Here is a 14,923-nt window from a genome sequence, read left to right as displayed (position 1 = left end):
GGTTAAAATTTCATCTTGGTATTTCAGCATGTGACCTCAACTGCAACTGACCTAAAGCTATCCAAGTTATTGAAAGCTAAATTGTAATTTTGACTGCCCATTCAGAAATGCAACATCCTTCCTTTGGTTGGTAAGGTAGGAAGAGTGGAGGTGCTCTGCTGTGTCTCTGTGTCCCCTGTGGAGGGAAGCTCTGTAGCACTGTTTGTAACTGGAAAGCACTGGCAGCAGGACAGTACTTGCACTGTAGTTCTGCCTGCTCTTTTATTTATTTCTTTTTGAGGATTGTTACAGCTGGTAACAGGGATTAGCGGTGCTTATAGTAAAGGTTTGACAGCATGCTCTTTGCTGTAGATGCCTGAGGAGATTATTGGCTGATAAAATTAGAGGTGATGGTAAAAATGGCAGCCTTGAACTGTGCAAGGGGTGTTGGAGGAAAGCACTCAGCCTCTGAAACAGATGTCTTTTCAAGGCAGGTGGATGACTTTAGTTAGAAATGAGTGCAAGTCAGATAAAACACCATTAAACGGCTTGTTTCCTGGAGATTTTCCACTACAAAAAGCTAGTGTTAAGTAGAGCAAGACTTACTCAGCTATAATAGGATATGTAAAAAATGCTCTGGTTTCTGATGGAAACTGAGAAATGACTCGTTTAGCAAATGTATAAGCAACATTTGTTATCTTGGCCTGGAGTGTAGACACAAACAGGGCCAGATAATGATCTCTGCCCTCTCACTGAGCTGTTCTGTGACTAATTTAATGTTCTCCATAGGGAGATACAAGGCATACAAAGGCTTACTCAGTGGTGTCTAAGGGTATCAGATCCAATCCCTCTCTAACAGGATTGATTCCAGGAGAGGGTGGTGATGGCTGTACCTGCTCTGGGTACTTCTGCTGTCTAGGCAGTCTGAACGGTACCCTTCTTGGATCAGTAAGGAGAGATCATGTTAGCTCCATCCTCACCCATTAGCTGAGTAAGTAAAACTCTGAATAAATATGGTGCTGCTGTCAGAGTGATGTGATTCAGTTCCGTGCTTCTGGTTGGCTTCTTCAGGTCCTCCTCTCTGTTTTCATAACATTTTCGATTACACTATAGCTACAGCAATTGTAGTGACACTGTTTTCTTCAAAATGATGCATGGTCTTTTCTCTCAGATGCTGTTGTTACCAGTGGCTGGTGTACACAGACACACTGGCAACTTTACTGGTGTTTTTCCTTACAGGAAGGCTCATGTGGTCATTGGAAGTGCAGCTTCAAGTGGAATCGGTGGTGTGTAGTTGGACAGAATTATTGCGTTCTGGTCTTGTCGGCCATCAAAACTAAGCTTGCTTAGTTAAGAATCTGTTTAGTTGTGGAAAACAGTAATAACTTTTGTGACTAGGTTGTTATACATCCAGTCTTGTTCCTGCCTGGCTGCCGATTTTATGGAGGGAGATGGAGAGAGTAACCGAGGGGGATGAGGATAAAATCTTAAATCAATTTGAGAACGTGTCCATTTCTTACTGGATTCTACTGGATCACAAAGTGGGCTTTTGATGAGCAGAAGGAAGTGCTCTATCCTCTCATGTTTGTTTGTTAAGTGGTCCAGTTCAGGTGTGCCAAATACTGCCACTTTCCTTGATATCACAGTGCTTTGTGCCCTTCTCTCGATAGAGGTCAGATAGCACAGGGGTAGGTAGGAGATGAAGGATCCAAGTCCTAGTGTCAACCCAGATATCTGTCTCTGATGCTGTAGATGTAGAAACCCAGAACTTCTAAAGTAGGTGAGGCAGTATATTCCCGCTGTGGCTGATCAGTGATCACTAGAGGACAGTCTGGTCATTAACAAAGAACAACATTTTCCTCATGGCTCCACACTGACAGGGTGGTCTGAAGCATGGACATGACCTGTCCATCTGCCCTGAAGTTTTTGGGTGATTGAATCCTTGTTCCGAGGTTATTCTCAGATCCTCACTCTTTAAAAAGAAAAAAATCATAATATAGACGGCACACATGCAGGTGTATGAGACAGGGTTGTACTGGAGGTATCAGAGCATGGATTATAGGTGGGGGCGGTCTGGAAAAGACTAACAAAAATATTCTGGGAGATGAGGGATTCATTTACAAGGGAAAATTAACTGTTCAGTAGTATTTGCCAACACCGAAACTAGAAGTTTGTGAAATATATAGTAGTTGATAATAAAATATATGGAGCAAAATGAAAAAAATGAGAATCATTTAAGGTGGTGGGAGGATAGAAAGGGGTTTTATGAGGACAAGTAAGGTAAAACAAAGAGGAAACCTTTCCTGTCCAACCTAAAATAGACTGTAGCTTAGACTGCTAAAGAAAGTATTGGAAACTCCATCACTGAAGATGCTTAATATACTATACTGGAGAAAGTCTTTGCAAGTGTATTGCCATGAGTAGTCCAGCTCTGACCTATGGGGTTAGATGACCTAATGTCTCTTCCATTTCTAGCTCTATGCATCTATGATTAAAGTAGTTTATATAATGCAAGTGCATTTTCAATTACACTCCACCTTCTTGCGTGGGATAGTGGTGGTGCAGAGACCTCATTATATTTGTGGCACAATTACAGCATGACTTGTAGGAAATACTGGTGGTACTTGGTCTCTCAGAGACTCTGATCTCATTTATATATATGTTGGCTTTTCAAGCCATTTAGGTACGTTACAAGACTGCAGCGCTTTTTCTTCCATCTTCCTCCTTACTTGGAGGCCATAAATATATAGAAGGAATAATTGATTCTGGTTTGGTAATCCAGTGAGCAGTCCTTGGTGAAAATGTAAATATTTATTCTTGTAGACGTGTAACACATGAGGATTCATTGTCAGCCACTCTCGTGAACCAAGGTCTGTTTTCTGAACCAGAACAGGACATTAGCTAAAACATAAACATAGAGAAATTAAAAAGAACAGTACTGGCTTGATGTAGAAGGTTGGGCTTTCAGTGCATTTTATGCTGTGCTGGATTTTTGTGGGGCTTGTAACAATTAGTGTTTGGAGGGGGCAGTTTGTGCTTCCAATTATTTTATAATTTCATTTAGTTTTGAAATTTATGCACCATGCAAAAGGAGTTTTGTGATGTGTCAAGTATCTTTGTCGATGTGTTATATGGCTTTCAGAATGCCTTCAGAGATTTGTCAGGGTACTTGTATTGCATGCATATTTTTTTAATATATTCCTTTTTAGAATCTGTCTTGGAAGGAGCCACTCTGGGGTTTTAACTAAAATCTGCCAGCATCAAGTGTGACAAATGTTGTAGACACTACATGTAATAGATGTCTTTAGGAGTGGGATGTTGAAGTCTGTGAAATGTTCAATCACTGATTGTTCTCTGAAATTTCTCTCTGAGAAAGAGTACTTCAACCCCATTTGAGTGATGAACATCAGTGGAATTGGTCCCATGCTTATTGGCACTTCATAACAAACCTCCACAGACACCGTCGTTGAGCTGGGTTTACTTGTGATTGAAGAACGAGATTGATTTTTGTGGTTGCCATAACAATTGGACTGTTGTGTGAAAAAATGTTAGTAGCGTTCACTGGAGTGAGTTGACAGCTCTAGGATGCCTGTTCCCAAATTAAAACAACTGTTTCCAGCTCTGAGAAACGATGTCTGCTTAACTTTTGCAAGATGGAGCTCAGCAGGGTCTTAGAAATGACCCGAAGAGCTTAAAGATTCTAGAAGTGCCTTTGCTGTGCTTAATTTTAAAATGCCAGTTTTGCATTGGAGTTAATAAGGGTAAACCAGGAGGCTGAGCTTTTGCTCCCACCAAGCTATTGTATGTACTCACAAAGTGGAGAGAACAGGACAATCTAAGGAGTCCCTAGAAGAATGTAAATGCATTGTAAGTGTCTAGACATGCAGTCACTTGTACTGTACATGTCTTAGCACTGACATACTGAGGCTTAAAGAAGGCTTGCACTGCCTAAACTTTAATAAACAAAATGATGGCCAGTACTGTCTTACCTCCAGCTCCAGCGGTCTGGTCTTTGGAAGTAGGCTAACGCTTCTGCAAAAGATCTAGCTTGGTTCTTCAGGAGCCATTGGATGGCTGGAGTGGGGGGACTGTGGGCTGTGAGCACCAAGCCTGGGGCAGGCAGGATGGTCGGTGTGTTGGGAGCCACTGGGCTCTTGAATCTTCAGTCGTGTGGTGTTTGTGTGCTGGGAATTCACAGGCAGTGGGTTTTGGCCACCTTTTCCAGGCTAGTGGGTGCTGTGGCTTCTGGTGTGTTCTTTGTTCTGTTTTGTAGTTGTTTTGGATGTGTTGGTTTTCATGAATGACCAGTAAACATTGCAGGAGACTGCCTCGGTCTGAAAGTTGCGCTTGGGTGAGGGTCAGGATGGGGAGGTAAATAAGGTAACTTAAGTTCTGATACCGTAATTCTATCAGCTTCCTGAGAAGGGGAAGTGAAGAGGGAGGTGCTGATCTCTTCTTTCTGGTATCCAGTGGTAGGATGTGTGGGAGTGGTTCAAAGCTGCACCAGGGGAAGTTTAGACCGGACATTAGGAAGCATTTCTTTACAAGAGAGTGGTGAAACACTGGAACAGGCTTCCTAGAGAGGTGGTTGATGCCCCAAGCCTGTCAGTGTTTAAGATGCATTTGGACAACGGCCTTAATGATGTGCTTTAACTTGGTCAGCCCTGAGTCAGGCAGTTGGACTAGATGATCATTGTTGGTCCCTTCCAACTGAAACAGTCTCTATTCCTATTCTATTCTATTCTATTCTATTCTATTCTATTCTATTCTATTCTATTCTATTCTATTCTATTCTATTCTATTCTATTCTATTCTATTCTATTCTATTCTATTCTATTCTATTCTATTCTCTCTGCTCCGCTCTATTCCCCTGTGTCTGGGTTTCCTCTTGGGAGACCTTTAGTGGTTCCATGCTCAGCCCCTTCCTTAGGTGCTCTGGTTTGCTTGCAGAGGCACCCAGCTCTCTCTTTCTCTCTTGTGAGACATGGCAGTCTTAAGTTCAGCCCATGGCCTCAGCCCTGAGCAATCCAAGCTCAGGCAAATGGCAAAGTTGGGACTTCAATCTGAGTGACTTGAGTTTGTGGTGGCCGCAGCCAGGGCCAGGAGGGGCAGTGATTTGTGGCACTCAGGAGCATGGACACACACCTGCCCCCCTGACTTGTGCTTGCAGTGCCTGGGATGTCCTTCCTACATCCTCTGCTTTCCCTGGTTCCTGAGTTCACACTTGCTTCTTTAGTACCCTGTCTCCCACGAATGGTCACTTCAGCTGCTAAGGACAACATCTTGCTTCATCGAGGGTTTTCTGATGCTGTACTGGGTACATGCAGTTCTCTGAACTGATCTTTCATGGTTGTTGGCATTTGTTAAAGTGGTGAAAATCTGGGCTCTGTGTCTCCACTGGTAAATTAACTCATCTGTGTGCTGCTGGCTGGGAAGACCATTCAGTTGTATTAGGAGGATCTGCATGGCTGCAGGGTGCTGCTTTACTGTGTACAAACCGGCCCTTTTCTTCATTAGCAGCACCAAGCTGCTTTTACAGAAAATTGCACTTGCAACACCCGAAGTTTACCCAACAACTGGCCATGCCAGAAGCCTTGCCTCGCATACAGCCTGAGCCCATGGGCTTATAAATGCAGTGCTTTATCTTGATCCAAGTAGCCTTCCACTCGAGTGAAGATGGAGCCCTGACCACTGGTACTTGTAATCTTCTTGTGCCTTAGGTGTTTAGATTTTATGGCTAAACTAACTTGTATGTTGAATTCTGAACAGTTTAGCTGGCAAAAATTGATATATTGTACCAAACCTTGCAGCACCAACTGTACAGTGTTTTCTCTGCTGATTCTTGCGAATACCTTTGCATAGATGTATGTATTTGCACAAAGAAAAACAAACTGCCGTCGCAGTCCTGTGATCTGTGAATGTTTTAATTACCATGACGGTAATTCCAGCTTACCAACAGACTACTTCTCTTACCTCTACCGCTGCACTAGACATTTATTTTAGGTCCTGTTAAAGGTAAAACGACTAACTGCTCTGCAGATATGCTTGTCCGCTTTAATTAGTCTTCTTTAAGCTGTGCAAAGAGAAACTGTGCTTAATTAGCTTTCCTTAAATTAGGATTGATATACCAGCCTGTGTATGTTGACACTGCCATTACTGTCTAATAAGCTAAGTGCTCTGTTGTGCAATTTTTTTCCCCAGAGGGTTGATTTGCAAGATGGCAGACAGAGCCAGTGTGCCGGCTTTGGCTTTAGCAGGGCTCTCGGCACTGCCTCGGGCTAGAGGCGCTGGGTCCGCGCTCCCGGGGCTGCCAGGGGCTGGGCAGTCTGTGTGGCATGGGCTTTCCCGACTCCTGCTTGCAGGTCCACCACACTCAGGACAAGCTCTTCCCCTGAGCCTCCAAAACTCTTGCAGGCATTGCCTTGCTCTAGTGCATGAAACTTCTGGCCACGAGGAGGAGGGAGAAAAGATTTTATTCTTCCATTGGCAGAAACTCCATGCCAGAGCGAGTCCACCTCTGCAGGTCTGCATTAAGTATATGTTTTGGACAAAGAGGTTTCTGTAAAAAGTGGTAGTTTCCATACTGAAATGTTTGCTTTCGATCAGTGTTGGGGGTTTCTTAAAGGCACAGGTTTATCTCTAGTCCTTTCCAGCATGAAGACCAGAAAATCTCCTAACTCTGTGTGTGTGTGTCTATCTCCTAAACTGGTTTCCTTTAACTAACCAAGTTGTGTGTATGTTGGAACGAGTGGACTTGGAACATCTCACTACTTTTACAAAGTATGTTTTGACAATTTGAAATGAATAAAACAGATTTTTATTAGGTGTAATGACAATGAGAGATGGCTCCTCCGGGGCTTTTAAAGAAGGGGGAGAGGGGGATGGTCAAGCTTCTTAACCCACAAGGTCACCTTGGCAGCCATCTGGAACCTGGAGACAGCTGCCAAGTGGTATTTACCTGTGGTCAATGCAAATGCACATGCAGGTAGCCAGGCTATTTGCTTGTGCTTAAGCAATGTCTTGTTAGCAGGTGCATAAAACTGTACTGTTGCCTTGAGGTTTAGTCATACAAGCTACTGCAGCTTGGTTTTGTTACTGGTTACAGTCAGAAATGTGGTCTGATCTCTCTGAGATCCCTTGTGCCACACAGCCTTTGGGGCATTGTACAGCCAGACAGTATAGTCAGGGGAGGAATCTGCATGGCTCCTTCCTCTTCGCAGGGTGGACTTGCTACATAGCTGGGAGCAGTGTTATTTCTTCACCCAGATGGTTTTTGTCAGCTGCCTCCAGGGTCCTCCCTTGGGGTTTGTACAGGAGTGGCTGGTGTAGATGCCAAGGGAGGGGACAGCTTGCAGAGTACCCAGCCTTTCCTCCCCTTGCTTTTCATTGCCTTGCGTGGATTCTCTCAGGGACAAGAGGCGGCTCTCTGCAGCGTGCTGGAGATAAAAGGTGATACTGGTAGGACTGGAGGAAAAGCAGGAGATAGCTGAGAACATGCCTTCCTTGGAGACCTTGCCCTGGAGGAGCACAGGTGCCAGGTGCTGCCCTTGGGCTCAGCACTGCAGTCCCATCACTCGGTGGATTGTTTTCTTTCCCACATGCCAGCCCTGGTTCCTATAGCCATCTGAAACTTCTCCAGTAATAAAAATTGAAAACCAAAAATATAATTCATCACACTTAATAATGCAATTACTGGTGAGTGGAATTCACTTAGAAAACTTCAGTGAGGTGTACTCCTGTGTGCCAGGATTATCTCACTGCTATGAACTTTGAGCTCTGCTTGCAGATCGGCTTCTCCTGTCCCATTGACTACCTGGCCATCAGCTCTGCAACAGTTCTGAGGAGTCCTTATGCCAAGGAGTATCATTCCCTGTGTTACTTGCTCAGTGACTTTCTTACCTCACCTTGGAGTCTGTGCCCAGAATAAACTGCCTGTGACAAGCTACAAGTCCAAGTCCCTTGAGTAGTTTTAAAGGAGAAGCAGATTAGAGCCTGGTGGTAAAACATCCCAGCTGTGCTGCACATAGAAATGCCAGTGAGAAATGCTAAATCAGTATTTGTCTGGACGCCTCTTCAGCTTTGCATCTGTGGGTTTAAATATCTCAGACGATGAGCCGTGTCTGTGCCTGCTCAGAGGCTGCTTGGAGCCCGGCCAGCGCGTCCCAAAGGGCAGCAGATTCTGCACGAAGTGCTGCCCGGGGAGGCTGGGACTGCCCCACCGGCCCCCCAGGTGTGGGCTCTCTGAACTGGGACTGCTGCTGACCTCTGCCGTAGGTTTGACTGGCCAAGTACATCTCAGCAAAGCAGCCTGTTAGTTGCTACCATTGTATGTGTTCAGAATTTGGCACCCGTGTATTTATGCTTGCTTTCCAGGGCAGACTGCAAATACGCACTTTGTTGAAACCAATCTGCTAATTTTTAAACTGCCTGGAGCTACGATTCGCAATGGGTGGCAGGTGCTTGTGGTTGCAGGGCCCCCAGACAACTGGGATAAGCTATCTATTGCCCTGACGCCGGAACCCACTTTCTCTTTGGAAGAGCCCTTAAACCTTTCTCTTGCTCACTTGTCAGATAAAGCAGCCCTGAGTGTCCATTCAGCTCAGCCCTTTGCTCTTTTAAGTGACGTAACTTAAAGGAAGATTTACTAGATGTGGCTGGGGGGGAGTCGCAGTGCCAGGATGCTGTTGCCTTTGTCCTGAGTGTCCGTGGGACCTGGTGTGTCAATACATGCAGGTTGGCACACATCCATGCCCCTGTACTCCTTATAGAATAGGTGTTTGTCTATCTGCATGTGCATGGCTCCCCAAAGAAAGTTGCAGGGTACCTTGGAGTGGAGGTATCCTGAAATTCTATCCTTAGGTGGAATTTTAAGGAATATATGGAAGTAATGTTGTTTGCAAGCCTTTAAAAATCGGTTGATTCCCAGTGCTGGATAGTTAGTCAGGAACAGATCAAAGTCCCGGTGTAGTTGAAAAGATTTTATATCTTTCAGTGTCACAGTCTCTAATTTGTTTAGATGCATGCAGAGGATCAGAAACTAACCTGCATCTGGGGATTAAGGCAGCTTTGCTATCCAATCTGAAAGCTAGCATATTCTAAAAGATTTTCAAAGTCTCAGAAGGCAGTGAAGTGCTTTACTGATTTTTATGTCTGTAAAAATCTCTATTTAGTGTGCCTGGTGGAATTATATAAATACATGCTGCCAGCTGTCTGACACCAACAGATACCACCCAGAGCATTTAAGTACCGAAGTGGTAGGCCTGTGAAGATAGAGACGTTGCTGTTGCTGTGTGAGCACCCATGCAGAAAGACTAAGACTTGATAATTCCACGTGACACTTGCTCCTTTACAAGTTTGCTGTAATTTTTCCCCTCCCACCTCTCCTACCCCAGGAGTATACTGGTGGTTATGCTGCATGAAAAATAAAAGGTGTTTTCATTATACATCTCTAGAAGGGAGTTGCCATCATGATAAGAGTTTTTCTGCAGCAATGAGAAAAGAAGAAAAGAAGCAGTCTGATCTCTTCCTTGGCAGCCTTAGCCTACACCATTGTGCTTGGGGATCTTTTAACTAGGGAGAGGCTGAACTTATTTTAAAGGTTAAGATAAAAGCAAAATAAACCACCAAACCCATTCCTTTACTATCTTTGCTGCTTTTCAGTTCCAGTCCCACACTCCACACGGTGCTTGGGTGAACCCTGCTGTAGTGCCTGGGCAAGAAGTTGCTCTAGGGCAGCCCAGGATGAAGGGAGGCCCTAAAGCAGGAGTTGAAGAGGTTTTATTTGTTGAGGGCTTCAGGTTTTGGGTCTTGCTGGTCCCAAGCTCTGCTCTAATAAGCATAGTGATTCCTGAGTGAGATGCTCTATTTTATCACATCTGTGTGGCCCTAGACCGTGTCTCTGGTCCATCTTGGTGTGTTCTGGGTATTTTGCCACTCGCTGCTATGGGACATAGGTATGTAAGTCTTCCAGGGCAGTGCTGCATATTCCAGGTACCATCTAGTACAGCAGATGCAAAAGGGTGTTCAGCTTTTCCTGAGCACCAAGTTGATTTGTTAGATCTAATTAGATCTTCCTTTAACTTTCATAGAGTTTCCTATTGAACTGCTTTTCCCTTTGGGGCATAATAGACAATGTAGAAGTTATAAAAGGACTGCACCTCTTGAGTGTTTTTACTGAGACCAAACCCTCACTCAGTTTTGTTATCATTCAGCCTGGTTTGTAAATGTTTCACTGTGTCTGCTCCATGCTAGCTGTGCTCATGGAGTTTCAGATGCTGCAATATCTGCTCTTACGCATGAGGATGGGGGTTATTTGTGTTCCATTTAGCTTTCCAATTAGGAACAATCTATTTTTACTCTAGCTGCAAGGCATCAAGACTTTTTCCTGCTTGTTTCTTTGGAGTGAACTTGATGGGATAAATTGTTTAGGTTTTGTGGAGGAAAATCAGTAATGAGATGAAAGCTGTTAAGAGCAAGCAGTTAAACCAAAAAGAGAAGTGAAAAAAAAAAAACCAAGGAGATTCACTTGTCAGAAATATTTTTTTCGTTTAGATTAGATTTAGACTTTCAGATTAGATTGGAAGATGTTTCAACAGACAGAATCTCCTGAAAACATGGTTGTTGTTGTCTGGATGTCTCTGTGTTTTGATACCTTCTTCATGACTGGAGGATAAATTTTCCTTTTCTTCTTTTTTCCTTGGATAGGAAAGAATGCATTTTCACCATCGACCCATCAACTGCCAAAGATCTTGATGATGCTTTGTCCTGTAAACAACTCCCTGACGGTATGAGATATATTTTGCAAAATACTTCTCAGTGTTTATTTTCAGACGTTGACACATCATATATATAATTTGTCCTGAAGTATTCTTTACCAAATATGAGTAGAGTAATAAACTAGTTTTTCTCTTCTTGTTTTAATTGCCTGTTTTCAGAAATCTTAGAGCAGATATCTTCAAGCTGCACTCTGAAGTATTCAGTCTTGGTGTCAGGAAATACAGAACCATAGTGTTTTGCATAATCAGAGCTGTAATTTGATTTGAGCAGATCTCAGCTGTCTCCTGTCATTATGGGAGTTACAGATGAATAGCTAATATGCCACTCTTGCAGACTGAAGTCTAGTGAAACTTTGACCTTGAATACGCAGTCCCTGGGTAAAGGAATTCAGTTTTCTGAAGGTCACTGGCTGATTGCTTTCTGGTGTTTATGGGATGCTGGGAATTGTCAGATGAGCAGAGTGTGCCTTACGAGTTGTGTTATTCTTCTCATTGCCTTTTAAGCTTTCTGTTCTGCCTTATTTGTACTTTTACTATGCCGTAAGCCAACAGAACAGAAAGTAAAGCTCCAGAAGCCAAATCTTGATGATTCTGACTTAAGGAACTTCCTTCTTGTAAGTTCACTTTGCCATCCAAGTTCTGCTTATTTAGTTTGATGGGATCCAGTAACAGGCTTGGTTAGAAATATTGCATGATTTGATTAGCCTATCCATCACTAATAAAGAAGATGAAGTGATTTTTTTTGTGTGTGTATTTAGTTTTTCTTGCTCTTGTTAATCATCCCAGTATGATGATATTAAAGACATCGTTCCCTTTTTTTGGGCTGATTTCATTCTGTGCAATGTGGCCAATGAATTGTCATGTCATTTAGACCCAGGTACGGAACAGTATTACACAGCTATAAAACTGATTAAAAAAATCAGAGATGAAAGAAAATTTGAAGCCAGTAAATTATGCTGTACAACAGCAGTTTTGAGGCAAGATTGAGGAAAAATTGCTGTTCTATTTCACAGAAAATTTAAACAGTCATCTTGAGAGATCCTAAGCTGAACTCTGTTCTGTCTCTTTCCACTTCATCATTTGAATTACTGTAGATTTATGTGTGTTGTGATCCCACAGCCCCTCAGATCTAAGGTGTTGAGACTTTGGCTTCTGAGCCTTTACTACTCACATATGCATGGGTTTTAGATGCTGCAGGAAGCGATTCACTGAGCTGGTTTGTGGTGCCTACATCTGTGTTTTTCTCTTATCCATAACCCATTTGGAGAAAGTCTTCAAGAAAAATACCTGTTTGAACAAGAATTCTTCTTTCCCAGAAAGTCTGCAAAGCCATTACAGGGCTGTCACTCATACCTGGGACTCGATATATCTGCTGATCAGGGATGTGGCCACACGTCGAAGTCTGCCTTGTCCCTCTGACCCCAACTGCAAAAAATGCTCTATGAGGCCTCTTGTTCCAATCTCTAAGGAAGGAGAGGTACCAGTGCAGAAGGGATCCTCTACTTGTAAGGTCCAGCCAAGAAGGTTCGAGGTGTTACTGGGATGTTACTTGATTGCAGAAGTTCTGTAGCATGACTGCTAAAATGCCCCTTGTGATGCAGATGTGGGTGGCTGCAGTGCTGCCCCATGCCCTGATTGAGCCTCTTTGAAATGAATCCTTCTCATGCAATCCAACTGAGAAAAAAAACCCAGAATTTTTGTTAGGTTTCCTTCTGAGTGGACTTCATTCATGTGCTTTGCCAGTCTTCCCTGCTTTGTTGCTTTTTGCTCTTCTCTGTATAGGCATGAGACAGAGGTAGCTGCCTGCATGTGGGGGAGAAAATAAACATCTAAGTCCTCTTAGCCTGATTATTTCTGACTCATCCTTCTCCCAAGTGCTGTCTCAGGCCTGTGCTGGCTTCCTGAAGCCTTCAGATTAAGGTTTTTGCCACCCTTCCCTGATCTTCTATGAAGGCTAAGGAATGTGTGAAAAGATTACATGCTTTCAGGGACTGGCTTTACCTGTATATAACATAGGAACAGTCACAGTTCCTTCTCCCAGGTTATCCTGTTATTTCAAAGGTGATGATCTCTGATGCACTTAGCAGAGTGGACAGAGGATGCTTCTGCAGTCAAAGATAATACTTCCTTTTTCCTGCAAAACCAGGCAGGTGGGAAAGAAAAGTAAAATGGATCAGACTACAGGGTACTCTGCATGGGAAAGGTTTGCAAAGCTCAGTTTCTCAAATAAAACAAAAGTGGAAGGTTCAGGAACCTTTCTCCTCTTTTAGTTCCTCATAATGAACTTCACCGGTGTGTTTTAGAAGAGACATGAATAAACCAGAAAAGAGTAGGAGATAGGGCACAGCTGTCTTCCTGAGAGTAAAAGTAAAGATTTGCTTGGCTTGTATCTGAAATTTATAGGATGGGAAATCCAGTATGGATTTAGTGCTTCTGAAAGTTTCACATCCTTCTCAATCATTGTGCACACTCCCCTTTTGTCCAGATGAGCCTCAGAGGAGAAAATCCAAGAGACAGATGAGTGAATGCCCTTGGTGCTAGCTGTCCCAGCCCAAAGGCCTTTGTTCACCCCCACGTATTGTTTTCCAAATGGGAGCCTGATCACAGCAGCCCTTTGTGTGCCACTTCTCTGCCTTTTGGCTGGAGCTGTGTATCCTCCAATGGACTTGTTCCACCCTGGACTCCTCTCAGTGAGAAGATGCTCTCTGGAGCATCTCTGGAGCCCCTCTGGACTGCTCTCAGTGAGAAGAAGCTGGAGCCATGTTTTCATCTGTTCCTGTTTTGGGCATCGTGTGCTCTGCCTCTCTTTTCACCCTTCGATCTGCCATGAGAGTGCTACCCATGCTCCATCACAGCACTGTCGCAGCTTAGGCCAGGGAAAGTCACCCCCTGGAAAAGCCGGTTTTGATGTTGGTGAATATCCCAGGGACCAGATTTTAAATCAGCATGGGTAAACTGAGTTGCAGACTGCCATGGAAACACCCTTTCTTTTATTTTGAAAATTGTGGTGTTTATTTTGAGGAGACCTTGTGGCTCAGAAGGAAGTACAAACAGGAAACCAGGTCCTGGATGGTCTTTGATGCAGTTATGATCGGTTAGGGAGGGAGCTGAGGAGCTGAGTGGGAGCGAGCAGCATAAAAATACTGCAGGAAACCCCTCTCCATCCTTTGAGCGGGCATGGCAGCTGGCTGGTCCCCAAGTGGGCAGGGGAAGGAAATCTCAGTGTTATATCTGTGCTGCGATGTTTGCTTAAAACATGAGATACCTCCAAAGCAGACATGTCCAGTCTGTTAGCTGGAATCATCTCCATTTTTAAGGCTCCTGATGTCATGCGAGGAGACGCTTGCTGAATCTTTTTAGTGAAGATGAGTAATAAAAGTAACTAAGAACCATACTGATGGACTCCTGTCCATTATCCTCTCAATGTGCTGCTGTTTGAGGCAGAAATTTGATCCAGCATTTCATGAACAGAATGTTATTTTGTGAGGGAAATCTGTTTCACGTGCAGTTGGCAATATAAACTGTATCCTGTGCCCCTTTCTGAGGTGTCACCTCGGAGATACAACTGCAGAGCTTGTTGTCCCAGAGACAAGGTGCTAAATCCTCAACCAAGGTATGAGCATCACACAGTCTCTGTTCCTAGCAGGAGAAAGTAACAGAAATGCATGTATTTATATTACCTGACATATGTACTCTTCATTGCAGTCCTTAATTTGCATCCTGATGGGGAATTAGCATTTGGAAATAGTTCCATCAACCTGTTCCTGGATGGGACTGGGCTCTGTATAGCTGGGGAGACTCCTCTTCACCTTCCAGCACTGGGACTTCAGCCCTCAGACCTGTCCTTTGCAGTTGGCAGGAAACATCCAGATCCATCTTGTGTCACAGGTTCCTGGGCATGCAAATTGAATCTGTAAACTCATAACTTTTTTGGCCCACTGTGAGCTGGTAGCTTTACTCAGTGATTTTCAGGCTGTGGTCCTCTGACTGCTGTAACACTATGTAGATTAATATTATAGGCCCATGAAATGTGACTGGCAAAAGCAGGGGTATAATTTCACCAGCATATGTGAAATTTTTAAAGATGTCTATATTTTGTTTTAAACTTTTTCAGGAATTTTCAGATTTAGAAAGGTCCAAAACCAATGCTGGGAGGCCTTTGGGTTCAC

General features: G+C 43.7%; 1 protein-coding gene across 1 annotated transcript in view; it reads left to right on the top strand.

Moving 5' to 3' along the window:
- Positions 1–14,923, top strand: part of DIS3L2 (DIS3 like 3'-5' exoribonuclease 2) — a 189,896-nt gene that overhangs the window by 83,233 nt on the left and 91,740 nt on the right. Inside the window, exon 10 of the mRNA XM_026854640.1 lies at positions 10,684–10,763. Coding sequence (XP_026710441.1) covers positions 10,684–10,763 — 80 coding nt within the window. The remainder of the gene's footprint in view (positions 1–10,683; positions 10,764–14,923) is intronic.

This window comes from Athene cunicularia, assembly GCF_003259725.1.
Source record: "Athene cunicularia isolate RWA chromosome 9 unlocalized genomic scaffold, athCun1 chr9_part1, whole genome shotgun sequence".
Classification (NCBI taxonomy): Eukaryota; Metazoa; Chordata; class Aves; order Strigiformes; family Strigidae; genus Athene; species Athene cunicularia.
Note: the sequence above shows the minus strand (reverse complement) of the source record. Positions and strands in the feature narration are given on the sequence as shown.